The following is a 15,318-nucleotide window of genomic DNA, read 5'->3' on the forward strand; positions in this document are numbered from 1 at the left end:
CAGGCAGGACGTTTTGCGTCACTTTTTTCCATTTTCACATTAATTTCTGCAGCATGACAGCTACTACACACACCGGCATCAAAGACGTGTAAACACTTGCTGGAAAAACTAGCAGAATAACTGCATTTCCACATGATGTGGTCAATGTGGGATTACATAATAACAAACTCTGCTGAGAAACCCGTAAATCCACAGCTGAACTGTAGCAAGTCCTCCAAGATGCTTAAAACCTTTGATTGCTGTTTTAGATTAGATTTAGGATTAAAGCGGGACAGATTTTCATCTTAATCTTGATCTTTTGTCGTTTTTCATGTTTATCACTTTATATTTGTATTTATTTTCTATGTAGGTTATCCGCGTAGATGGAAATGAGAAATATAGGAAGACCCTCATCGCTTCAACTGGTAAACCGGAGGGAACTGGAGAGCCCGCTGGACTCGCCCTGGATCCGGCCCGAGGGTACAGGAAAAAATAAAATAAAATATTGGGAATTACTTGTCTGCTTTGAAATAGCTGGCTTGGATCAAATAATCAGTCAATCACATTATTGACAGTTTCTATTTATGAAATGATAAAATACCAGTATTAAAATGTTCACATAGTTCAACGTGAACAGACGACATGTGTGAAACTTGAGCCGTTTGCCGTATTTAATCTCTACAGGAAACTATTTTGGACGGACAAAGGATCAGACAGTGGAGTTCCTCCCAAAGTTGGCAGCGCCGACATGGATGGAGGAAACCTCAGGAACCTTTACACCGGCAGCTTGGAAAATATCGGGTTTATCGCGGCTGACATCGCAGCCATGAAGCTGTACTGGGGTGTTGCAGGCTCAGGGGTGGTATGTACCAAATACTACCTAACACACATATTACACATATTACTGCCTGCCTCTACATACTTTATCAACCATTGAAAAAAAGAGAATCCACTCCTTCATTCCCTCCATAGATAAACAAGGTTTTGTGTAAATGTCAAAGTAATATCCATTTTAGTGCCATTGTCAATCCAGGATATGTTGATTGGACAGTTTCCAAAAGCACTGACGGTGCATCAGTCAACATTTCAATAGAAGTGAAAAGTGACATTTGGCAAAGTGAAATCAAAGAGAAACTTCTAACTTGCAGTTTTCACTCAATGGTGAGCAAACATAGAAAAAAGTCCAATACGAAGTAACAGCAGTCGTTTCAAAGAAGCCTAAAGTTTACCCTTTTTTTAACACATGTATGTGGGCAATTTTTGCTTGTGAGGTAAAACTTTAAACTAATCTTTATGGGAAAGGCTTGTGGATCCTAAAGAGGCTACACAATTTCATCTGGAGTTAAGGATTGTCTTTCAATAGCAATTCAATTTAATTCAATTTTATTTATATAGCGTCTATTACAACAGAGGTTGTCTGTAGCCGCTTTCCAGAGACCCAGAACATAAACCCCGGAACCGCTGTTTCAAACGATGCTCCAGTGCATTGTCAGTCTGAGTCAACTTTAGGTCGCCATTTAATTCAATTCATTTCAATTTTAGTTATATAGCGTCTAATACAACAAAAGTTGTCTCTAGACGCTTTCCAGAGACCCAGAACATAAACCCCCGAGCAGTTATAATATAAACAATGGCAGGTAAAAACTCCCCTAGTGGGAGATAAACCTTAAGCCGTGGCAAGAAAAACTCCCCTTTAGGAGGAAGAAACCTGGACCAGGACCTGGATGGGTCAGGGACGGCAGCAGCACAGCAGGCAGGTGGAAGCAGCAGCGGGATGACCAGGGGTGGGGACCGCAGGCCAGCACGCAGCTCCCGAAGCTCCGGCCCAATCATCAAGTCCCAGGTTAGGTGCAGGGTCGGGGAAAGGTTGAGAAGGGGCAGGGCCAGGGAGAGGAGTCTTGAGGGACAAACCTTCTCCCCCGCCCAAAAGGGGCCGTTACCCTGCCCCTCTCACTCCCACGCTGCAGGTTCCGGTGTTGTGCATTCAGAGATACTCTTCGCCACCGGCAGAGGATGCTGCACCATGTACAAAAGAGAAAAAAGAGAAAAAAGGGGGGCCAGCACAAGAAACTACAGGAGCTACTCTAACACACTAAAGTTTACACTACCTAGAGATTTACCAACACCAGCTAGAGGTTTACTAAACACTAACTATAGGCTTTACTAAACAGAAAGGTTTTAAGTTTAGTTTTAAAGGTGGAGGTGGTGTCAGCCTCCTTAACCCAGATTGGAAGTTGGTTCCAAAGTAATGGTGCCTGATAGCAGAACGCCCGCCCTCCAAATCTACATTTGGATACTCTAGGAACTACGAGTAAACCTGCACTCTGAGAGCGGAGAGCTCTGACAGGGTGGCCATGGAAACCATTCATTACTATTAACGTCTTTGTTTGCTCATTACTCTAATTGTTTTTTTGTCCAGATCGAGTGCGGTACGATGGACGGAGTGAGTCGTTCGACGGTGGTCAGTGGCCTGTCTCATCCATGGGGGCTGACGATCCACCAGAGCCACCTGTACTACACCGACCTGGACTACGAGGTCATCGAGAGGGTGGACAAGGCCACCGGCGCCAACATGGTGGTGATGCGGAGCGGCATGTCTGGGCTACGTGCCCTCAAAGTGCACGCCAGAGACAGTACGTCCATTTATGGAATTTTACTGTACTTTCTGGATTCGATTTTTATGTCGATGAAGACTTTTAGAATTATATATACACAAACATAATATTTAAAACATGTTTCAGGCAGATCATCATTTGTTGTTGCATATTTTGTTGTTGGAGGTGCCCAGGTCAAAGTTGAAGCGCTGGGGGGGCCCGAGTCAATATCACTATAAAGTGCCTTTGAGACATTGTAATTCTGATAAAGAATCTGTAAGATTTATCATTTAAATTTATAATTCTGTCATTAAGCTACCCCTAGGATGTTTAAAATACATATTGGTCAAGCTTAAACACTTTTTATGAATTAAATACAGAATGTTGCAAAATATGTCCACCCTGTCGGGGACAAATGCTAGCTTCAGCTATATGTTCTTTATTACATAATTATAATAAAACATACTTTTTACTGCTTTTTGGTGCTTTGGAAATATCTTTGGTCCCTTTCTAATTAATAAATATCAGATAATGGGAAAAATGTTTGGGGAATAGTGGAATTAGAGTAAAATTACAGTTCATCTACACCGATCGCCATAGGTCTTCTTTGTTTTTAAAATAAATTGATAAAAACAACTGTATCCAGCAAACTTTTTTAAGGATTTTGTTTGGTCATCATTTGATGACCAAACAATCTCTCCGTTGCCTTGAACAGGCTGTGTGCTGCAAAATGTGCTGCAATTCTGGGCCGGAATTTCCTGCGCTGGGCTCCGGATGTGACGTCGCATGACGCTGCATGCGCGTTCTCCCCGTTCTCCCGTGCCGGCTTCACTGTTGGCTGCAGTACCCCCAACGGCCGTCGTGGCGAAGGGTGGCGCTAGAGAGTCTCATTTCTTAAAAGGAGCCTCAAGCTCCTTTAAAAAAAAAAGGATAATATTACCCCTGACATTCTTTTCTTTATTTAAATATCACACGCCGCTCTGTGGGATCCTTTTATCTGGTAAAGCTCTCCTTCAACACTGTCTGTCTCTGTCTCAGACTCAGCAGGGACCACCAACGCCTGCAGCGCTAATAATGGAGGCTGTCCGCACCTCTGCCTGCCTAAACCAAGCAATCAGAAGACCTGCGCCTGCACCACGGGATTCTCCCCCTCTCAGGATGGCACCCGCTGTGAACAGTATGAATCTTTCGCCATCACCTCGACCCAAAAGTATATCCGCGGCTTCCACATAAACAGCAATGACCACTCTGAGGCCATGGTTCCTGTTGGGGGAAGTATGTTTGCTTCACGTTGTTTTGATTTGTGTTTTCAACAGTGGTTTTGAACACACCAACTTAGTGTTTGACCATTTTTTTTTGCAGCTTCATATGCCACCAAGGACAAGCTGGACCTGCATATAGCATCTGGGTTTGTTTACTGGACTGAAAACAGCACCTCCACCTCGTACAGGGGGATCTTCAGAGCTAAAACAAACGGCGGGAGTTACAGCCGTTTCGTCACCTCGGGTGTTGGACGAAGAGGCATTCAGGGCCTGGCTGTGGACTGGGTTGCAGGTATGAGCCTACTCAACTGTGTTTGCACCGATCGGATACTTTTACGAGTATGCGTTGTGACCAGTACTGGAGTTGAGGGGGGGTGAGGGGGGATGGTATCCCCCCCCTGAAATAAAAACGGTCCAAATCATCCCCCCTGTAAAACTGCCATCCCTCCTTTCCATCCCTTATGTCATTTCATCAATGAATGTGGTTTTACTGCTATTTCAACATTTAGAGTCATCACCAGAAAAATAACTTATTTGACAATTTTCACCTGTTTCAAGTAAATTTTCACTTGAAATAAGTAGGAGAATCTGCCAGTGGAACAAGATTTATCTTCTTATTACAAGCAAAAAACTTATTTCAAGTGAAAATCTACTTGAAACAGGTGAAAATTGTTGTTTTTTCCAGTGATGATTCTTGTTTTAAGTGTAATGAGTTTTTTTTTACTAAAATGAGACATTTTAACTAGAAATAAGACAAATATTCTTGTTAAGATTTTGAGTTTTTGCAGTGATCCATGTTACTTATCCTGTGAAGGACAGAATCATATTGATAAGTTCAGAAAAGTGTTTTTTATTGTTGTGTTTTGATGTATTTGATGTAAGCCCAGTGGATATTTAAAGCTTACAGAAGGCTGCATTTAACTGCTGCTATGTCATTCCTGCAGTATTTCTGCAGGTGTTTTGGTCACTGCTATTATTTGTAATATATTATATTATTTGTAATCAGCACAAATGATCTGTCCCCATATGATAAAATCCACCATCCCCCCTGATTTTTCTTTTACAACTCGAGTACTGGTTGTGACAATGCTGTACTTTCTCAGGTAACTTGTACTTCTCCAACGCGTTTGAGACGGAGACGTTCCTGGAGGTGCTGGCCATCAACACCACCTACCGAATGGTGCTCCTGAAGAGCGTGCAGGACCAGCCCAGGGACGTGGCGGTCAGCCCCAAGCTCCGCTACCTGTTCTGGACCGACGGGGGCCAGGCACCAAAGATTGAGCGGGCACTGCTGGACGGCACGAACCGCACGGTGCTGACATCGGAAAGCCTGGCGTCGCCTCGCGGCCTGACGGTCGATTACACCAACGACTTCCTCTACTGGACGGACGACGTTCTTGACATGATCTCCCGCATGGCCGTAGATGGAAGTCAGAGGCAGATTATTCGCTACGGGAGCCGATATCCATCTCCGACTGGGATGGCTATTTTTGGGAACAACATGCTGTGGGTGGATAGAAGACTGGGAAAACTCTTCCAGGCCAGCAAGGACCCGAGCAACACCGATCAGCCAGAAGTGAGCAAATTAGTTTCATTTAACAATCAGTTTTATAAACACAGCACACAAAAATATACCTGCAAATTACAGGGATTATTGCAAATTCTTCTTTTTATCATTACAGGACTGTCTCAGAAAATTAGAATTAGATACAGTTTACAGTTTAAGATTAAGATTCCCAGAATATTCTAATTTTTTGAGATAGGATATTTGAGTTTTCTTAAACTGTATGCCATGATCAGCAATATTAAAATAATAAAAGGCTTGCAATATTTCAGTTGATTTGTAATGAATCCAGAATGTATGACATTTTTGCATTACAGAAAATAAAGGACTTTATCACAATATTCTAATTTTCTGAGACAGTCCTGTATATGCAGTTAAATATTTGTTTTCTTCATCTGAGCAACAATTATTTTCCTGAAAGAATCTGTTAAATTGATTGTTTAGTATTTAAAAAGCACAAAAACGGAATATACATATTGAAATTTTAAATAATTAATGACTAAAAAGATAAAGATCATTTTTCAAAATAATAGTTTTTACTCAACAATGGAAATGATCAAATCATGTATCACGTAGGTAAAATGGTTGAATATATTTTCTTCAGTAAAATGTACCATGAATAAATAGCAATTAGCGCCATAACATATTAGTTAAAAACAATATGATGTGTTTTGTTTCCAATCTAATGAAACAACTAAAGAAAATCCTCTTGCAACAGTAATTTTATACACCTGATGATACTAATCTGAATGCTGTCAGTCCACTTAACATCAAACATATTTACATTGTCCCCAGGTAATCCGGGACAGTCTGGACGGGCTGATGGACGTCACCGTGTTTGACTCTCACGTGCAGCCCACGTCTGCCAACCAGGTGGGCTTCAACCCGTGCCAGGACAACAACGGCCGCTGCCAGCAGCTCTGCTTCGCCCTGCCCAACCAGGAGAAACCCAAATGCAGTTGTGCACACGGGTCGCTGCTCAGTAACGGAGTAACGTGCGGTTACGGACTGGACGAGTTTCTCATCTTCACAACAGACTACACGCTGAGCAGCCTGCGGCTCGACCCCACAGATCACAGCACCCCTTTCCCAGCCGCCACCTTGGGCTACAGCGTCATAGCGCTGGATTACGACTTCAGGGAGAAGCGGATTTTCTTCACCCAGTATATGGGAATAGGTCGGAGCAGGATCGGTTACGTCACCACGACATCTGCCACAAGCCCCCCCGTCATAATTGCCTCAAGTGAGTTCAGCAATAATTTCCACTGTTTGCATTTATTAGTATAATAATAAATCTTTATTACGCACTCAGAAGGTCCACACACATCCAACATACACAAACACACAACCATTACAAACTGTATTTTCCGCACTATAAGGCGCACCACATTATAAGGTGCACCTTCAATGAATGACGTATTTTAAAACTGTTTCCATATATAAGGCGCATCGCATTCTAAGGCGCTACAGTAGAGCTGGGGTTACGTTATCATCCATTAGACCAGGGGTCGGCAACCCGCGTCTCTTTCATCCTTATACTGCGGCTCCGAGTGGTTTGGAGAAATAAATTACAAAAAAACAAAAAATAAGTATTTAATTGAAGTGTATTTTATTTGTGTTAGTTCTTTAATATTTTAGTTCTGAATTGGAAGATTATTGTGATCTTGACATATTAGAATAAATATATTTTATTGTTTTTCGTCGCTCAAAATAAACATCATACTCGTGAAAGCCGGTATTCATATATATAAAGCCGGTATTCCCGCCAAAACGCCATCCATTCGTCGCGACTTTCAACCCCAGCAAGGCCAAGTATGGAGAAATGTAAGAAAAGAAAAATATCTGAAGAAAATGGAACATTCAATGATGCCTGGGCAGATTCATCTGCATTTAGCTCTGATGAGAGTGGCCTACCAGTATCTACCAGTATGCCTAATTTGTGGAGAAAAACTGTCTAAAATAAATGGTCAAATGTCGCAAGACATTTTAACAATACACACAGAGCCTTTGCTGAAAAATATCCAGAGGGAGAAGAGGGAAAAAAGCTGTTTCAGAACTGATGCGGAAGGCTGATCTGATGAAAAAATCACTTCAAGAAGTGGGTGAAGTTGCGGCTCAATATTGATCCATATATAAGGCGCACCGGATTGTAAGGCGCATGGTCAGCTTTTGAAAAAATTGAAGGCTTTTAGGTGCGCCTTATAGTGCGGAAAATACGGTACTTTTATAAAAAAAAAAAAACATTTCATCACTGTACAGAAAAAAGGTGCCAGCTATCATGCCAGTGCTTTGGAAGCCTGGATGTGAACCAATAGCCATCATAGGGCTGGTTAAGGCCATAATGATGCTATTTTCTGTCATATCCAGTCGACACGTAAAATTAAACATTAGCTTTGGTAACAGTACCTGACATGTTGGTACATTAGAGGACACAAATAACTGGCTGGCACTGTGCCACCTAGGAACCCGGAGCAGCAACCTCACGGCATCATTATATGCCACTCTAAGCTTCTGCATACTTTACACTCTGTTATAAGACCAGAGATGAGCTGTATATAACGGGGTGATATAAGCCCCAAACAGAGCACATTTAACATCTGTAGAACACATAAAACATTTCCTCAACAAAGTATTGGCCTGTGCATATATTTTACAGTATTGATAGCGGATGTCACTGTCATCCATAAGATCATGTGAGAAGACATGTACAAGATATTTCAATTCCTTAGTCATATCTAAAGAACCATCTGAAAGGTGGAAGGCAGGAAAAAACAACTTCTTGTCCTCTCTAGATCTCACGACCATGACCTTCCTTTTTTTAGCGTTATAGTTAATATCAAATCCCCTGCCTATTATTATTGTCCCTGTATTTAACATCACGTCATCTACTTCCTGTTTAGACCTGAACGACCCTGAAGGACTGGCCTACGACTGGATCCACAAGCGCCTCTACTTCACCGATTCCTACAGCCGCAATGTCCAGGCGATGGCGGCGGATGGGTCGAACCGCTCCATCGTGGCTCACGCCAACCGGCCCAGAGGCATCGTGGTGGACCCGTGCTACGGGTACAAACCGCTCGCTTTTATTCCATATGAAGACTGGGAATGATTGTCAAGCATCAATGCTGAACATCCAGTCTAGCTACACACTTCTCCCTCTTCTCCTGCGTTTCTGTTCCCAGCTACATGTACTGGACTGACTGGGGCTCTCCAGCCAAGATTGAGAGGGCCACGCTGGGGGGAAACTTCCGGACGGCCATCATCAACAGCAGCCTGACGACGCCTAATGGCCTGTCTCTGGACTACGAGGAGAGGATGCTCTACTGGGCTGATGCCTCTCTGTAAGTACAATCCTTTCTACAGAGGTGTCTTCAGTATTCACATTCATTACTCAGGTAGAAGTATAATACTAGAGTTTAAAAATACTCCTGTAGAAGTTGAAGTATCAACTCAAGTTTTTTACTCAAGTAAAAGTATAAAAGTACTGGTTTCAAAACTACTTAAAGTATAAAAGTAAAAGTAATGTAAGGGGGAAAAAAGCCATTAAGGACCAAAGCCATTGAAAATGAATGTATCTTAGTATAATGTAAATATATTAAAGAACCATATATGTGTACTATTGAGCATTAACATGTGTTTCAGAGAGCAGGAGATATGATGACTAGTTGCCTATAAGTATTGTAATGGTGCAAAAAGTCAAACTTCAGAGGCATGTTATCATTTATCCTAACCTTTATTGGAATGTACATCCAAGTTTAGTTGCAGGAATCTGAGGGAACGGATGTAAGAACAAAACTGGACAAGAACATCTGAAACAACCACAACCAAATTCACTCTATCCGGATGGAGCAATTTAACTGGATAGTTTTTATTAAAGGCTGAAATGAAATAGAGTAACAAGGCTGTTTTTAAAATGTAAGGAGTAAAAAGTACAGATAATTGTGTGAAAATGTAAGGAGTAAAAGTAAAAAGTCGTCTGAAAAATAATTAGAAAAAAATAATAAGTAAGGTAACGAAGTATTTGTACTTTGTTACTTGACACCTCTGCCTTTCTATGTCATCAATTAGAATGAAAGGAGGACAAATAGTCCTATTTTACATTTTTTCTTGATGTTTAAATATTTCCTGCAGGGACAAGATCGAGCGATCCACGCTCACTGGGGGAAACCGTCAGGTAATCCTGCGAGGAGTCCAGTATCCGTTTGCCATGACCGTCTTCCAGCAGGACATCTTTTGGACCGACTGGACAGAGAGAGCTGTCTTTAGGGCCGGGAAGGACGACGGCTCTGGGGTCACGGTGTTGGCGCAGGACCTCCAGTACCGAGCCAATGACATCCACGTCTACACCGCAGCCAAGCAGGAGAACTGCTCCAGCTCGTGCCAGCAGTTCAACGGGGGCTGCAGTCACGTCTGCGTTCCCGGTAAGAACAGATGCATCCCTCTGTTTGTTTGTGTTTGTTGGGGTTTCTTTTTCAGAAAAAAGGCATCAAATCAACCAAAACTATATACTACTAGACACTAGATCACTAATTCAGTCCCTTTTGTTACATTTTGCTTGACACTTGTAAGACATTCGGTTTGGGGTTCAAGTGTGTGAGTTATGGCACTTTTCCACTAGTAGCTACTCGGCTCTACTCAACTCGGCCAAGTTTCTTTTCCACTACAATTAGGCAGCTGGAGCAGAAGTAGGAGGTTGGAGTGAAGCTGCTGTGACGTATTTGATTGTGTGATCTAAATGAAGAAGACAACAACACTAAAGATGTAGAACCTGGAGGAGATGATAGATGTGCTGTTGGGTCTGTGACTTTTGTTCGATATCAAGTTAAAGGAGCTGTATGTAAGAGCAATAATAAAACGAATCATAAAATGACCCCGATATGTCAACAGACATTTAAAAATCATGTTCATTTCAAATACTTATGTCACTGACAACAGCACTCAAGCCAGGATATTCCAGTTTAAAAAGAGGAGTTGCAGCCCTCAACTGATGTTTATGTTGTCATTTTTTGTTTTGGCCTGAAGCTCCACCCTCCACCTATCTCCCAATCACCAAGTCAGTATTGTTTCTGAAGCTCCACCCTCCACCTATCTCCCAATCACCAAGTCAGTATTGTTTCTGAAGCTCCACCCTCCACCTATCTCCCAATCACCAAGTCAGTATTGTTTCTGAAGCTCCACCCTCCACCTATCTCCCAATCACCAAGTCAGTATTGTTTCTGAAGCTCCACCCTCCACCTATCTCCCAATCACCAAGTCAGTATTGTTTCTGAAGCTCCACCCTCCACCTATCTCCCAATCACCAAGTCAGTATTGTTTCTGAAGCTCCACCCTCCACCTATCTCCCAATCACCAAGTCAGTATTGTTTCTGAAGCTCCACCCTCCACCTATCTCCCAATCACCAAGTCAGTATTGTTTCGGCATCCGGGTTGCCAGCTCGGCTCTAATTATGGCAGCCATGGCAGCCTACGTTCCTGCTGCATTCTGCAGCCTACCTGGCAACCTCTGGTCGGGGGGAGGAGGGGGAGGGTACACGCCGCTCAACAATATTTTGAAAGTGACTGCAGTACCAGTTTTGGACATTTCTTACAGACGGCTCCTTTAAAAAATGACAGTGAGGGAAGCTTCAAGCTGCAAGGCTTTTTAATTTTTGTTTGTTTGTTTCGGTGCTGCTGAAAAGTCATCTGGAGCCGTGAGCAGCTATAAGAGACAGAGCTCCTGGTGGATCTGGTCGTTCCTTATCTCCGTCTAGATCCCTTTTTAATTCTCTCCTCAGCACCAGGTTTATGAACATCTGACCCTCAGAGTTGGATCATGAAACAGACTTTTGCTGCCGTTGCTGGTTGAATAAAATGAACAAGAATCCGTCAGAGTCTCTTTCTCTGATTTCCTCCTCCTGACTCAGACGTCTGACTCCAACCCCCCGACCAATCGGTGGTCTGTAATGTGATGATGTCAGATACAGCCCACTCAGCAGCTTAGAACCTCGGCAGAATAGATACAGAAAAGTATCTACTCGGCACGTTAGACCCCTAGTGGAGAAGAACCAAACCGAGGCGAGTCGAGTCGGGCTGAGTATGTGCTAGTGGAAAATAGAATAGAATAGAATAGAATAGAATAGAATAGAATAGAATAGAATAGAATACTTTATTCTCAATATACCTGGGTACAGTGAGATTGAAAGCAGCATTACTCTAAATCAAAGCTTTCATCTGAAGTCCAGGGCCTATGAACGTCTAATACAGCATAAAGAGACACACAGTGATGCTCATTAAGAAGACAGATTATCTCTGGTGCATTAATAAATCCTCTAACCTTCCCATAATCTCTCTGGCAGGTCCGCTGGGCCCTGAGTGCCAGTGCCCTCATCAGGGGAACTGGTACCTGGCCAACAATGGCAAAGACTGCATCCCAGACACTGGAGAACGCTGTAAGCCGCTGCAGTTCACCTGTCTCAACGGAAACTGCATCTCCTCACGCTGGAAGTGCGACGGCTACAACGACTGCCAGGATAACTCGGATGAGCTGGAGAGAGTGTGTGGTGAGAAATCTGGATTGTATTTTACTTTAAAGCAGCACTATGTAACTTTTCCACCTTAATCTAATACTTCCAGAGTCATTGTGATGGTACATCAACTTCCATTAGGTTTAATTTCTCCTCTGTCATGGTCTGAGGGGTCTGTATCGCCTTCACTGGCACTATGTAACTTTGAGGAGCATGGTAGGAACCCTGCCACACTAAAAAACTACACATTTTTACGGCTTTGACTGCTTTACGGCATACGTCACTTCCCCCTCCTTCCTGATTCGTAGTGGAGACCAAACTGGGCGGGGCGTGGAGCTCAGAGCTCAGCAGAAGCTGGTGTCATGGACGAAGCAGCGGAAAAACCCGAGAAAATAAAAGTTTTATCGGAGGAGGTGAAAAAAGAAAGCGGGAGAGTAACAAGCTAAATGCCCGGACAAGAATAAACATCGGCCCGGCGTTCACTCGCTGGCGTGAGCTGAAAGACGAGGAGGGATGTCCGACAAGAGAGACAGAATTGTTATGATACAAATGTAAATGTAGAGTTCTATGTTCAATAAGAATCTAAATTAGAATGTTTTCACATACAGGGGATTCGTCTTGGGTTCTAGTATTTTTCCTGAGAACTGTAAAATTGTGCAGGGCTGATCTGCAAAATATAAGGAATGGGCATTCAGTTATTCACAGGTTATAAAGTATTTTTTTATTTTGTCAGTAAGTATGTTGGACTACTAATTTATGACGAAATCCCTCTAAAAAACGTGACAGGAAAAAGGTGCAGAGCGTATGAGTTTGTAGGGCGCATTATCTCACTGAAACAACTTAATAAAACCAAGTTGAACTTAGTGATTTTCAACATCGTCATATTATATTGTTTAGCCAAAAATAGAAACATTACCTCTTTGCTATCCATCCTGCAAACGACCGCTGAAAACAGAAAAGTAGTTTGAAAGTCTGTCCCGTCTTATTTCATTCACTATCAAAACAAATGCAGCGACGGGGACAGGAGTTTTCCGGCAGTACACGCTGGTGCTCATGGGAAATGTAGTTCTTTCTGGTAAAGTACTACCGCTTTTGTCCAAAGGAGCCGCCAAACTCAACAAAAGCTGAAAGTTACATTGTGCTGCTTTAAGTATGGTAATTATTGTTATTGTTAGTGTAAAAAACGGTAGTTTCTTCTGCAGTTACATTGGAGCTTTCTCTTACCCAGCCTTCCACAGCTGCTCGGCCATGGACTTCTCCTGTGACAATGGCCGCTGCGTCCCGCTAAGCTACACCTGCGACTACATGGACGACTGCGGGGACAACAGCGATGAGCGCGGATGCCCCTTCCCCACGTGTAACCCCGCCACCGAGTTCACCTGCGGCAACGGCCGCTGCATCAGCGCCGCCTTCGTCTGTGACGGCCACAACGACTGTCGAGACAACGCTACCTCGGATGAAATCAACTGCCGTAAGTGATGACGAGGCTGAAGAAGAGCTTGGGTCATTTAATGATGGATTAATGCATTAATTACTACAAAAAATGTTGCAGTTTTAGTGTTTTCTCTTGGTCTTTCTCTGTGGCTAAAATTGAGTTGTTCTTATTATTTTTTTTAAACTTTATTTTTAGTTTTATAATACTGAATTTTGTGTGCTGTAAAAAAAAACATGACATAAATCAAACAGGACGGAACATACAGGTCAACGAAGGGGGTGTATTATGGTTTTATCAAAAAACAAAACCAAAAACAGATATTGCCAAAAACACAAAAAACAAATATGTCTGGAGCCGCAAAAAATGAAGAGTCTTGTATAAGACTCTTCATTTAGAATGAAGGCAACACATGTTGCATGTATCTATATTAGTTATAACTGGGAGATTATATAGATTAGATTATAAATGGGAGAGGGGAAGATTTTTTGTTCATTATGCACTTCGAGAAAAAAGTTGAAATGTCGAGAAAAAGTTGAAATTTCGAGAAAAAAGTTGAAATGTCAAGATTGATGTTGAATTACAATCTTGAGAAAAAAGTTGAAATGTCGAGAAAAAAGTTCAGTTCAGTTGGTAGATTACACAAATATACAGATTTCAAGCTATCCTCAATTTCAAAGCCAAGAATTGATTGTATCTCTAGCTACATCCAGCCAGTAAGGTTGGATCACTGGGCAACACCAAACATGAGTTGTGCTTATTTTTAAACGCCACCAGACCCCGTGTGTCTTATCTTCTGTACTTCTTTATCTTCTCCAGCTGACCGCACATGCCCTGACGGCCAGATCAAGTGTGACGGAACCAACATCTGCATCTACCCGGTAAATCTATGCGACGGCTACAACAACTGCGGGGACAACAGTGACGAGAATCCTCTCTTCTGTGGTAAGATGAACAACGGATTGGAGAATCTGAGTAGAATAACGTTTTTAGAGATGTAAATATATTTGTGGTCTCTGTGTTACTGCTCTCCAGCGGGTCGCACGTGCGCTCCAGATGAGTTCCGCTGCGATGCAGGAAAGTGCATCCCTCCGTCCTGGGTGTGTGACTTCATCAGAGACTGCAGTGATGGAACGGATGAACCTCCCTCTTGTGGTGGGTTTTCTGGTTTTTACACAACTGACTGGGAGAATTATCCTCAACCTAAGCTAGAAATAAGTTAGGAAATTGATTTCTGTCCGTGTCCGTGTTGCAGAGGATCTAATCAGGACATGCCATCCGGACCAGTTCACTTGTACCAACGGGAACTGCATCCCTCAGACGCTGGTGTGTGACGGCAACAACGACTGCTGGGACAACAGTGACGAGGCTCCAGAGCTGCAGTGTGGTGAGACAGTAGTTACACACAGTACTCGAGTTGTAAAAAGAAATCAGGGGGGGTGGTGGATTTTATCATATGGGTCAAAAACACAACAATAAAAAAACTGTTTTCTGAACTTATCAATATGACTCTGTCCTTCACAGGATAAGTAAAATGGATCACTGCAAAAACTCTAAATCTTAACAAGAATATTTGTCTTTTTTCTAGTTAAAATGTCTCATTTTAGTAAAAAAATCTCATTACACTTAAAACAAGACTCATCACTGGAAAAAACAACAATTTTCACCTGTTTCAAGTAGATTTTCACTTGAAATAAGTAGAAAAATCTGCCAGTGGAACAAGATTTTTTTGCTTGTAATAAGAAGATAAATCTTGTTCCACTGGCAGATTTTTCTACTTATTTCAATTGAAAATTTACCTGAAACAGGTGGAAATTGTCACATTTTTCTGGTGTTATTTTTCTGGTGATGACTCTAAATGTTGAAATAGCAGTAAAACCACATTCATTGATGAAATGACATAAGGGATGGAAAGGAGGGATGGCAGTTTTACAGGGGGGATGATTTGGACCGTTTTTATTTCAGGGGAGGATGCCATCCTCCC

The 15,318-nt window shown here is 42.4% G+C and overlaps 1 protein-coding gene across 3 annotated transcripts in view; it reads left to right on the plus strand.

Moving 5' to 3' along the window:
• The window catches only part of lrp2b (low density lipoprotein receptor-related protein 2b), an 80,443-nt gene that overhangs the window by 36,939 nt on the left and 28,186 nt on the right, over nt 1-15,318 (plus strand). For all 3 annotated transcript variants that reach the window (XM_061707978.1, XM_061707979.1, XM_061707980.1), the window contains exons 34-48: nt 350-459; nt 664-841; nt 2,399-2,612; nt 3,612-3,848; nt 3,936-4,127; nt 4,939-5,411; nt 6,195-6,642; nt 8,300-8,465; nt 8,582-8,740; nt 9,531-9,820; nt 11,735-11,938; nt 13,131-13,373; nt 14,154-14,279; nt 14,370-14,489; nt 14,590-14,721. In XM_061707978.1, the coding sequence (XP_061563962.1) occupies nt 350-459; nt 664-841; nt 2,399-2,612; nt 3,612-3,848; nt 3,936-4,127; nt 4,939-5,411; nt 6,195-6,642; nt 8,300-8,465; nt 8,582-8,740; nt 9,531-9,820; nt 11,735-11,938; nt 13,131-13,373; nt 14,154-14,279; nt 14,370-14,489; nt 14,590-14,721 (3,292 nt within the window). The remainder of the gene's footprint in view (nt 1-349; nt 460-663; nt 842-2,398; nt 2,613-3,611; nt 3,849-3,935; nt 4,128-4,938; nt 5,412-6,194; nt 6,643-8,299; nt 8,466-8,581; nt 8,741-9,530; nt 9,821-11,734; nt 11,939-13,130; nt 13,374-14,153; nt 14,280-14,369; nt 14,490-14,589; nt 14,722-15,318) is intronic.

This window comes from Cololabis saira, chromosome 19 (genome assembly GCF_033807715.1).
Source record: "Cololabis saira isolate AMF1-May2022 chromosome 19, fColSai1.1, whole genome shotgun sequence".
Lineage (NCBI taxonomy): Eukaryota > Metazoa > Chordata > Actinopteri > Beloniformes > Belonidae > Cololabis > Cololabis saira.